General features: G+C 43.0%; 1 protein-coding gene across 1 annotated transcript; it reads right to left on the bottom strand.

The window, feature by feature from the left end:
- Positions 1–2,671: 2,671 nt before the first annotated feature.
- On the bottom strand, positions 2,672–11,245 carry LOC102854928 (proteasome subunit alpha type-2-like). The gene is made up of 3 exons (XM_006901304.1): positions 11,116–11,245; positions 9,103–9,221; positions 2,672–3,058 (listed from the first exon to the last, which is right to left on the bottom strand). The coding sequence occupies exons 1-3, from the start codon at positions 11,243–11,245 to the stop codon at positions 2,672–2,674; spliced, it is 636 nt and encodes a 211-aa protein (XP_006901366.1).
- Between the last annotated feature and the right edge of the window lie 1,083 nt (positions 11,246–12,328).

The raw sequence follows: 12,328 nt of genomic DNA, 5'->3' as shown, positions 1-12,328 counted from the left end.
TGGGAGGGTGGAGGGATGGCACAAGAGGGGAAGCCCCTCTATGAGATGGATTGATTCAGTGTCTGGGGTAATCGGGATGGGTGTGTCAGAGGCAGTGCAATTGGCGCAGGACAGAGCAGAATTTAGGGCTGTTGTACATAGAGGGTCGCTATGAGTCGCAAACGACTCGATGGTATGCAACAACAATAACAACAGGTTTCACATGAGGACCATCAAGAATTTTGGGATTACCATTCCTCTCAAAGCCAGCCACAATTTGTTGTGATCTAAACAGTCAACTGCTTTTGCATAAATTGATAAAACACAGAAATATCCTTTTGGCATGCATTACTTTTTCAACCAAGATCTTTCTGACAGCAGTGCCATGGTTCTCTAAATCCAACTTGTATTTCTGGAGGTTGTTCATTGATGAACTGGTCGGTTTTTTTATAATCTTCAGCAGTGTTTTGTTTGCATGTGGTATTAGTGATATTGTTCAATAATTTCCACATTCTATAAACCCTGTTCTACCCTGTGCCAATCTTATTGTCTCCCACAGACCTATCCTCACTACCTCAGTCACTGAATCAATCCATTTCATTAAGGGTCTTCCTCTCCTGCGCTGTTCCTCCACACTCCCAAGCATGATGTCCCTCTCCGAGGACTGGTCCCCACTTGCAACATATCCAAAGTGTGTCAGATAAAGCTTCAGAATCCTTGCCTCCGTGGAGCAGCTGGGCTTCACCCTCTCCAGGATGAATCTGTTCATTCTCTTAGCAGTTCATAGTATATTCAATACTTTTCTTCAGAACCACAGCTCAAAGGCACCAATTCTTCTATCATCCCTAGTTATTGTCCAGCTCTCTGATGCATAGCATACAATTGTGAAGACTATGGCCTGGATCAGGTGCACCTTAGAGTCCAAACTGACATCTTTGCATGTTAGTACTTTGAAGAGGTCTCTGACTGCAGACTTTTCCAATGTAATTAATCTTTTAATTTCTTGGCTGCTGGTGCCAAGAGTGCTGATTGTAGAGCCAAGCAAATTGAAGATGTCAACAATCTCAATCTCTTCACCATCCATCATAATATTGCCAATCAGCCCAGTGGTGAGAATCTTTGTTTTCTTGATATTGAGCTTCAATTAATATTGAAGGTTACAGTCCTTGACCTTCTGCAGCAAGCACTTCAGGTCCTCCTCAGTTTCAGTAAACAAGGTTGTGTCATCTGCATAACTCAAATTCTTGACGAGTCTTCCTCTAATCCTGATTCCACATGCCTCCTCATAAAGCCCAGCCTCCCAGATAATCTGGTCTGTGTAATGATTGAAAAGGTATGGAGATAGGACACATCCCTGGCATACACTCTTCTCAATTTTGGACCATGCAGTGTTTCCTTGCTCTGTCTGACCACTGCCTTCTGGTCCAAGTATACGTTTTGCATAAGTATAATCAAGTGTTCTGAGATTCCCATTCTTCTCAGAGTTAGCCAGGTTGTTATGATCAACCAGTCAAATATCATTGCATAGTTAATAAAACACAGACATTCCTCTGGTACTTCATGCTTTCAGTTAAGATTCATCTAAATTAGCTATTATATCCCTAGTACCATGGCCTCTTCTTAAACCAGCCTGCACGTCTGGCAATTCTCTGTCAATGTGCTCTGCCGACTGTTTTTGGATAATCTTCAGCAGAATCTTGCTTGCGTGTATTATTAAAAATATTGCTCAATAATTTCTGCACTCTGTCACATAATCTTTCTTTGAAGTGGGAACAAATATAGATGTGACTTGCAACAATTTTTCAATCAATTCATTTGTTGATGGACATTTCCGTTTCCCCCTTTTTCTTGCTATTGTGAATAACACTGCTATGAACATCAATGTACAAATCTCCATTTGTGTTTCGGTTGTATCTTCCTTGGGATATATTCCTAGCAGTAGAACAGCTGGGTCATATGGAATTTCTTTTTTCACCTTTTTTGAGGAAATGCCAAACTGCCTTCCAGAGTGGTTGTACCATTTTACTATCCCAACAACAGTGTATGAGAGTTCTAATCCCTCCATGTCCTCTCCAACATTTACTACTTACTATTATGTTAAACTCTGTCACTGCTACTGGAGTGAGGTGGCATTTCATCGTGGTTATTTTTTTCTTTTTAATTTTAATTGTGATTTTAATGAAAGTTTACAGAAAAGCTAAATTTTCATTCATTCACTGTTGCACAATTTCCTCCCTCCCCCCCCCCCTTATCCCTCTGCCTGTCCCAGTCCTCTTTGCAATGTACCTCTTATTCTGGACTTATAATGTCTAATCATACATTCCTTTCAAATATTTCTTTCCCTTATTTGTTCTAATACAGTGTTCATTATCTATCCATTGTTTTTCTATTCTCCTCTCAACCTGTCATATCTGTTTTATTTCATAACAGTGGTGTTGTGTAGTACTTGTCATTGTAGTTTTGATTTGTGTCTTTCTTCCTTCCTTCCTTCCTTCCTTCCTTCCTTCCTTCCTTCCTTCCATCCTTCCTCCCTCCGTCCCTCCCTCCCTCCCTCCCTCTCTCCCTTCCTTCCTTCGTTCCTTTTCTTTTGCTGAAAAAACATGTGGGTTTATTGTTGGACTTCAGTCCTAGAATAGGCCCACCTCATTTCACCAAGGGCTCGAGCTGACGTTAACATCACAGTGGGGGCTGCTCACGACAAGGCTGCTTTATTTTGCTTCTTCTTTTCATTTTCCTCTTTCTCCTTTTCAATCTCAGTGACATATTTCTCATTTTCTTCAGGATTTAAAATCTCGAGGGGCTGGTCACATCGCATGACCACCAGGTCGATGTTTTTGCCACCTGACCGGACCAACTCCTGGAGAGCCTTAACGACCAGCTTGATGGCCAGGTCGCCTGTCTCAACAGCCTCAACCGTGCAGTTCTTCTCAAGGAATTCCCGCACTGACTTGGCCCCTCGGCCAATAGCATTTGCCTTCCAGGCATGGTAGGTGCCCGAAGGATCGGTCACACACAGAGCCACGGGTGCCGGCCGCTCTGCCCTCCTTGTGGGCTTCAACTCCGACCGTATTCCCCGGCTCTGTCAGATCGATTTGCATCCTTCTTATTGCCAGTGAGTTTGAGCATTTCTTCATGTGCCTGTTGGCCATTGACTGTCTTCCATTACAGTTCAAGCCATGACATTTTTAAACATGTTGACAACAAATAAGGTAGATTAAAATAAAAAAAATGGTACCCTTGAATTGTGACATTGGTAAAGAATACTGAATATTCCCTGGGCTGTAAACAGAACTAACAAATCTGTCCTGGAAACTTTTTAGATACTATCTTGGCGCTTCTTAGAGGTAAAGAGGGTGAAACTTTCTCTCACACACTTAGGACATGTGGTCAGTAGGGTCCAGTCCTTGGACAAAGATATAGTTATGGGGAAAGTAGAGGGCCAGTGGGAGAAAGGAAGACGCTCAAGGAGCTAAATCAGCCTAGTGACTACAGTGATGAGTTTGAGTGTCAGTGAGGATTGGGAGGATGGCACAGGACAGGGCGAGATTATATTTATTGCTGAGAGAGTCACTATGAGTCATAGCTAATCAAAAGGATGACTCTTTGAGTCTCATTTCCAGTCAACCTTCTTAACCTCTCCCTTCCTGCTTTCTGGGTTTTATTCTCGGACAAACTTTACCCTTTCAGTGTGGTATATAGAGTCCTTGTGTGCTCACAATCATATACTTTGTGCTATTGTTTAACATATGCACCTGTATATTGTTTGAATGAAAGCTGAGCCACAAGAGTGAATTCAGAGGAAGACTAAGAACTATAGTCTTGAGATTCTATCAGTACCCCTTAGATCTATGAGGCTGGCCATTTTCACTGTGAGGGGTTTTTCTACATCTTTTTTATTCACTCTTCCAACTATCTTTTCTGTCACATCTTTTAGATGTACCACCAGTCGTAGCTGGGTACAATCTGGTATCTCTGGTTTCAGGGTTGCCAAGGTCAATATTCATATGTCAGTGAGTACTTTGGCCTCATTGTTTCATTGCATCTTTAATTCTATCTGTCTTCTTTGTTCCGAAAAAAGAAAGATCAGTAGTTTCATCTTGGATGATCACTCACAAGATTTTAATCTCACCTTCACTGTTCACCACAGTGAGATTTCTACAGGAGGCTATTATCTTTGTGGAATAAGTTATGCCAATTGACCTTGATATACCCCAAAACTCCCATGCCAAGACCCTAGAAAATTCTTGGGTATTTTTTTCCCTCCCTGCACCATTGTTTCATTCATGTAGATTTTTCCCCCACTTCCTCCCTCCACTCACCAAACTCTTCGACACTGTGACCTCCTCTCCCCGCACTCTCAGTGCCCCTGCCCCCTCCCTTTCTTTGCATCTTCCTGGTTATCTTTCTGTTTTGACAATAATGGTGTTAAATAGTATTTGTCCTTATCACCTGACCTAGTTCACTCAGCATAATGCTGTCTAGCTTATCCCATGTTAATAGCTAATCTTTTGGAAGGAGGTCAACAAGTTCTTTTTTTCAGGTGTCTGTAAGGATATTTGAACTTCCAGCCTCTCAGTTGGCAGTTGAGTATTTGACAGGCCAGACTTAGGGAAACCTGAAGTGGGTATCCTCCACACAAAGACAGGAGGTTCTGGGGAACGTTGATTTGCCTTTTAGGACTAACACTTTCTCAGCATTGATGCACATTGTACGCCCCAGAGTCCCCATCCTCACAGTCCTCCTTGGATGTAGTTACAGGATGGTGTGTGCCATGGACAGCAGCAAACAAGCTCCCACCCTGTCCTTTCAAGCTGTGCTATGCGTGTTCCTTCTTTCTGTAAAATACTTGAAAACTTCTGCAGCTTTTCTTTCTTTGGGGGCACTTCTCCACTGATAGATCCCATTTAGCAAATGTATCTGGCTTTTCCCTTGCAGATGAACGAGGCTGGGCACTTCTACAACTCTGATCACCCAGAGTCAGAGATTTAAAATGCGTCCTTGAATAGACGGACAGAAATTCCAGGCAGCACCACGTGAACCTCCCCATTATGTGAGCTCTGCAGTTATGACCGGAGCTGAGTGGAAACCATGAACCCACAGACTGCGGTGAAGAACAACCTTCTGTCGGAAAAGACATAAAAAGAGGAGTTCTGAATAATTTAAACACAGGAAACTCCCAGCTCCCCGCGAGCACAGTGTAATAAAAAGCGCAGACACATTTAAACAGGATAAAGTAGGCCTAGCGCTGCCCTTAGGTATACAAGCTCTGCTCCTGTTTTCTTTCATGCAAGCAAATGGGACTTGGACTCCTTGGCTCTCAGCTTGAGGACACTGGCAGGACCAGGACACTGAAGCTCTGATCGTGGCCCAGATGGCCTGTCAGGCACCACCAGGGTGACATCTCCAACTGTCTCTGTCCCCATGGCTGTGAGGATGGGTGAGCAGACTGGACTGGCCACGGGCACCTGCTGCTGTCATTACCTCTGTGTGCGGACTCAGGCTTGGCACCTGCCTGACCCCTGTGCCTTGTGTGTCTCCTCAGCCAGGTCTCAAGCGCAAGTTTAGACCAACCTGGATGAGGGAGAAACTCCATCCACAGCCTCAACCTTCACATCAACGTGGACCACCTTGTAGTGTTAGGAGTTGATTTCTTTGTGGAGAAATTGATCAAAGGGTAATGGAGGGAAAGACGACTTCTGTTCTTTAGACTTTGCCCAATTTCTCTCCTCAGTCTTCTCATTCTGGAGATTTGAAGCCTTAGATGTGGTGGTCCACCTCCAGAACCCTGGCTTCCTGCTGTGCTGTGTGTCTTAAAACAGATGTCCAGAAAAAGAGCTGCATAGTAAAGTGGTCTGGGGTAGGGGGAAAATGTATAACAATGAAAGAACTTTTTTCCCCCAAGGAAAAAAATAAACTAGTGGTGAGGGAGGCAGGGAGGGAAATGTGAAACAATGAATGAATGGCAATCCAAGTTCTTTATAAACTCATTAAAATCTCAATTTAATAAAAGTATTTTTTAAAAAAAAGATGACTTCACTCCACCCCGACTTGAAGTTTTCTGGAAGGCTTGCTGGCCTCCCAGATGGACCCTGATCTTTGACTCAATGTCCTTGAATGTGGACCACAGTTCCAGCTACCAGTAGCAGCCTCCTCATCCCACAACAGTGATGTGCATTCTTCTCCCCAGCCCTCCACCGCCAAGACAGAGGTCAAGGTGTGGACCCAGGCTCTATCCACCCGGGCCATCCCCTGGACTGCTGTTGATGCTAAGAGAAGCAATGCTAGAAACTGGAGACAGGATGTCAGTCTTACAAAGGTCAGTCACACTTGGTATCGCTCAGTGTCAGATTAGTGGTGACCCACCAGAAGAACACATTTTCTCCCAATGGAAAGGGTGTTTTGTGATCCCTGATGAGAAAATTGTATTATCCTGTATTTTCTCACCTGGACATGATGCACTGTAAGCTGTAAAGTCACAGGACAGGTGCCCTAAATAAGTAGTAACTCAGGCACCCTAAGATCAGAGACGAACAGGGCGTCTGAAGAAGTGTTACTTTGCACTTCTCCCCTTCAGTCATAAGAGTCTCTCTTTGTATCGAGAAGCTTCAATAAGGAAGAAATGGAGAGTGGAAAGCAGTTCTGTTGCCAAACTAGCCACACTTAACGAGATCACTGGCCACTTTGTAACCCTTGGCTACTCTCCTGGACATTCTTCTTATCAGTTGAAGTTCTACGACACAGTGCCCTCTGTATATACAATCTCTGAGGATGAGTCCTGACCACAGAGGCTCCAATAAGAGCCAGCACTGAATCAGTGTTATTATCCTTACCGGGCTAGCACACACACACAGCACGCTGGGTGTGAGGTCAGACTGCAGAAAGGATTCGGCCCAGCTCTCCCACTACGAGGGATATACCCGAAAAAACCGGAGATGTGACATAAACTGGAGTATGCACACTCATGTTTATTGTGACATTGTCCAAAATAATGGAGTGATAGAAACAGCTCAGGTGTCTGTAAACAAACGAATCCATAGAAAAACTGGCACGTTCTGTCAACGAACAATTGAGAGAAAAACTGTGCTACATTCACACAATGGAATATTGCACAACGTTGAAAAACAATGAGCTTGTATAACTCTAAATAAAATGGGGGGATCTGAAAAACATTGTGCTTATTGAAATATCTTAGTCACAAAAGGGCAAATACCTCATAAGAACTACTGTTTTAAAAATAAGAGAGTCAGGAGTGGGGGAGCAGGCAAAACGTGGATAGATAAAAAACACTGCACTGGAATAGCTGAAGGGAAGAATCTCTGAAAGGAATGGGTGATTAGGCCTTATATATGTGACAGTTAACAGATTGGGCTAACCTTGAGGAGAGTGGGAATCCCAGAACACTTGATTGTGCTTACGTAAAACCTATACTTGGCCCAGGAAACAGTCCTCAGAATGGAGCAGGGAAACACTGCATGGCTCAAAATCAAGAAGAGAGGGAATCAGGGATGCATCCTGTCTCCATACCTTTTCAATCTACATGCAGAAAAGATCATTCGGGAGACTGAGCTTTATAAGGAGGAATGTGGCGTCAGGACTGGAGGAAGACTTATCAAAAACCTGCATTATGCAGATTACACAACTCTGCTTGCTGAAATAGCAAAGGCCCTGAAGTGCTTACTGCAGAAGGTCAAGGACCATAGTCTTAAGTATGGATTGAAGCTCAACATCAAGAAGACAAAGATTCTCACCACTGGGCCAATTGGCAGCACCATAATAGATGGAGAAAAGATTGATGTTAAGAATTCAGCTTTCTCATCTCCACAATCAACACTCTTTACCACCAGCAGCTATAGTACATAGGGATATAATGAGTCGCAGGCAACTCGACGGGCACATAACAACAACAACAACAACATGACAATTAACAATCTGGAACAAGACATACATTTGAAAAGTGAATCAGAGAGGGGGAAGGAAAGAGAGAGAGGGAAATGTGGATCAAAGAATAAAGGAAAAGCCAACCTTTCTGTAAACTTTCACTAACATCACAAAAATACCAAACAAACAATCCACTCTGCTTATTGGTAAAAGACAATTACCTGTGTTAATCTTTAATGTTGGAAATTCTATTATTGCATTTAATAGAAAAAGAGTTAAGGCAAAAACATGGATTTCTGAACGGTGAATGGTATGGACAAGAGATAAGGAAGATTAAAAAGGAGTCTATGTCTTTGAACAGTGGTGTCAGTCAAGAGTATTGGGGAGGATATGAACATGTACGGCCAAGCACAATCAATAAGAGTGCATCTAAATTCCAAAATCAATCTCCATAATAGTCTATGTGTTTCCTACTGCCAAAGGGGCCCTTTAGAGTAGTGAGAGAAGATCTTCACCCTGAAACCCACAGCGTCCCTTTTCAGCAGGAAGTAGCTAAGAGAATACGCCATCCCCTTTTCCTTATGACTCAGGGTGAAGTCTCTCTCAGGGAGGAGTGATAGGGAATGGCAAAGGACACACTGACAAAGAAGATTAATCAGAACTGGCTTTGACAAGCACTGTGGCATTTGGACAAGAACAAACTGGGAGGAGGGTAGAGAGAATAGTGCAACAATGAATGAATGGAAACCCAAAATCTCTGTAAATGTTTATGAAAATTAATAAAATATAATTATAGAAAAAAAAGAGTATTGGGGGTTATGTGTATCTTGAAAAAGTACAGCCAGAGTGTTCCTTAGAAACAAGTGAGGGGGCACATATGTGGAGCTTGTTATCAAGAAGGGCCAGTATGTGGAGAAAGACATTATTCTTGCTAGAGAGGAGGGTCAGGAAAAGAGAGGAAGACCCTCAGCATGGTGAACTGACAAGGTGACTGCAGTGTGGCCCTCAGCCCAGCAGGTGGAGTGGACAGTGCAGGGTCAGAGTCCATGACTCCATACGTGGAATCACCATGAGATGAAGCAGATCGCACAGCACCTTATAACAACTTCTGTGGAATCTCTCAAGATTTCTAAAATAGAGAAGACTTTCAAGTTAAAGAGGATAAAGAAAAGGCAGAAATGAAAGCTATGCAGGGTCTTCTCCTGTCCACTTAGTAGGAAACAACATCACAACATGAGACCTCACAACATGCAGGCAGGTTCTGTGACCATCAGTCAGGTCCGGACAGAGAGGAGCCAAGGTGGACACGGCCAGGCCCAGGCTTCGTGGGTCACGGCCTTGAGATTCCCGTGAGAAACTGGTACCTTGAGAAGGAAAGTGACTTTGTTCAGGGATCCAGCTCTCAGGAAGTCACTGACATTTACCTAGAGGATTTTCGTACGCTTGATTACTTGCTGTGCATTAGAGTGTAATATTCAGAGTTTCTTCTGCCATCATCTTGGTCTTTTCTTCCTCTTCTGTCTTTGTAATAACCTTTTTTATTCTTCATAGTTGATATTCTTGATATCCTCACACAACTCATCTGATCTTCACTCATTAATATCCAAGGACTCCACCCTGTTCTGGGGAGGTTTTGAAATTCAGGCGGGATAGACTCAAGGTCAAATTTTGGTTCCTGTGAACTTGATTTAATTTTCCTTACCTTCAGCTTGAACTTGCATATGAGTAGTTGGGATCTGTTCCACAACCAGCATCTGGCCTAGTTTTCATAGCTGATACTGAGCTTCTCCAGTGACTTTCCACAGATGTAATCAATCTGATTCTTCGGCATACCATCAGGTGAAATCTATGTGTATAGCCCGCATTTATGTTTTTTTGCTGCACCTCCCATGACCCCTTCATCTGCACCCCTTCTCCTGCACTGCACCTGTCTCGTTTGGAGGCTAAGCTCCTCAAGACAGCCCAGCCCACTGGGCTCATGACCATCAGCAATTAGGCATCTCTCTACTGTTCTGCCTACTGCATTGAGTCTAAAGCTTAAAATCCAATTGTTCAGTGCTGTGTCTTTTATTGAATTAGATTTTCACTTCCCCTTTCTTAATTACATCCAGTGAATCACGCTTCTGTTACTGTATTTCTCGAGGAAGAAGTCTAAAATGTGGATCAGTGTCCACATCAAATTGAAACTGGAAAATAAAATATATGTATCACCTCACATAGGGTCCCATACCAGGTGACAAAGAAAACTGTCCCGGAAGCTGCTTGGGGATGGTAACTTGATTCCTGCTCTCTGTAAGCACACTGTATAAGTCTGCCCTTAAGGACTCAACTGGGCATCCAAAAAGAGTGTGGGTACCTGGGCCTCTGAACTTGTGGAATTCTGTGATGTTGTTCCTCTGGATATGATGGTGGGGAAAACAGAGGATCAGTGGAGAAGAGAAAGACCTTCACTGAGATGTACGGACCCAATACCTAGAACAAAGGCCTTGAGCTTGGTGGAAATGAGGAGGGTGGTGCCGAACAGTACAAGGTTTGGATTTAGTGTTCATGGGTCAAGGTCATATTTTTAATATTTTTTTTAATTTTATATTTATTTGCATACAAAATTAATATACCTTGAATTTCATTCCTATACTGTGTTTCACACATTTCTTCATTCACATTGTGTTTCAGAAGATCACTCCTATACATTTTATTTTTTTAAATTAATCAGCATTGACTTATGCCCACTATTATCTTGTCTTTCCTAATTCCTTCACTCCCACCCTCAGCCCATCAAACTATGAAACCTCGTGATTTTTTTCCCCACCTTCACCCTTAAGCTCCCCTTCCTCCCTCCCCTCCCCCCTTTGGACTTTTATATACATCTTAATAGTTATCCTTCTATTTTTACAATACTGATCTTATTTAGTATTTGTCCTTATGAGACTAAGTTCACTCAGCATAATGCTCTCCAGACTCTCCTATGTTATATAGTATTTTACAAAATTATTGTTCCTTAATGCCGCATAGCATTCTATTGTGTAAACGCACCATAATTCCTCAATCCCTTCATTTATTGATAGACATTTGGGCTGTTGTCATTTCCTCGCGATGGTGAATAATGCCGCTATGAACATAGGTGTACAAATCTTCATTTGTGTCTCAGTTCTATTTTTTATTCTTGGTTCTATTTTCCTTGGAGTACATTCTTAGCAGTAAAACAGTTGGGTCATGTAGGATGTCTATTTTCAGTTCTGTGAGGAAATGTCAAATTACCTTTCAGAGTGGTCATACCATTGCACAATCCCTCCAGTGTGTGAGAGTAGTTCAAGGTTGTTGGGGAATGTTGGGGAGGCTGGGGCAGATTGGCCAGCGCTCTGGATAACTGCAAGGCTGTCTGGCCCATATCAACTTTTAATACAAGATAGAGAAAGCTCTCCTGTGTTTGGCTGTACTAGCTGTGAAAACTTGACACCTGGGAAGATGGCTGCACATCCGTTGAGCTGGGAGTGGTCCGCACTGAGCTGAGGTTCTCCTGCCCAATCTGCATCCTCCACATCTACAAATCCACCCCACCCTGTCTTCCTGTTTACTTGCCTGTATAAAGTGTGCTGCAACCCCCCACTGAAGTTGAGTTTAGCTCTCTGCAGCACTCCCAGAGAGGTGTGCCTCCATCACACTTACCACCATCAGGGTGTCGCTGTTCCCTGTCAGCAAACAGACAGCAACACAAGGTCACCTAAGAACAGCAACAGCAATGCTCTCCTAAAACAGTTTTCTCTGTTATGCTAATGAAGCTTTGTCAGGGTAAGACGGGTCCTAAAACTCATTACTGCTGAGTTATAAGAAGAGAACTAATTGGGAGATGATAGATGCCTCATAAAGCTCATCAAGGTACCAACAATCTCTGAGGCTATGTGACTTGAAAGACAAGAGTTTTCCACCAGAACAGCTGAAAAGGGCCTTCCTCTACAGCGCTCTCACTCCTGTTCTCATTCTCACTCTCACTTTCTTGCTTTCTCTCATTGCCATTCGGTCAGAATCAACTCCACTCCACTGAGTGAAGCCAGGGTTATAAAGCCATGAATTACACAGGAGGAGATTGCTCTTCTGTCTTTCTCCTCTGGAGTCACTAATGGATTCACATCACTAGAGAAGAGCAGCCTTTAAGCTAGCAATGCACCTCCCTGTGGATCACCCCACAGGAGTCCCGTTCCTCATGCTTCTCCCAGCTGAAAGGCAAGAAAATAAATATCTGCTCCTTCAAGTCTCCCACTTTCATGTTACAGTACCACTGGAAATGAAAATAGCCATCATCACATTAAAAGCAATGTCATTTTTAAAAATTGTGGTTAAAATATACGTAACAAGATATTTGCCAAAACAATAATATTTATGGCTCAATGATTTTGATGACATGTTTTATCTTGTGCGTGTGTAAAAGATGTCTCTAATCCTTGTGCAGGAAACACGTAACAAGTGCATGATG

This window comes from Elephantulus edwardii, unplaced genomic scaffold (genome assembly GCF_000299155.1).
Source record: "Elephantulus edwardii isolate Elephantulus edwardi_28Jun2011 unplaced genomic scaffold, EleEdw1.0 scaffold00317, whole genome shotgun sequence".
Classification (NCBI taxonomy): Eukaryota; Metazoa; Chordata; class Mammalia; order Macroscelidea; family Macroscelididae; genus Elephantulus; species Elephantulus edwardii.
The sequence above is the reverse complement of the archived record's forward strand: the minus strand, read 5'-3'. Positions and strand labels throughout refer to the sequence as shown.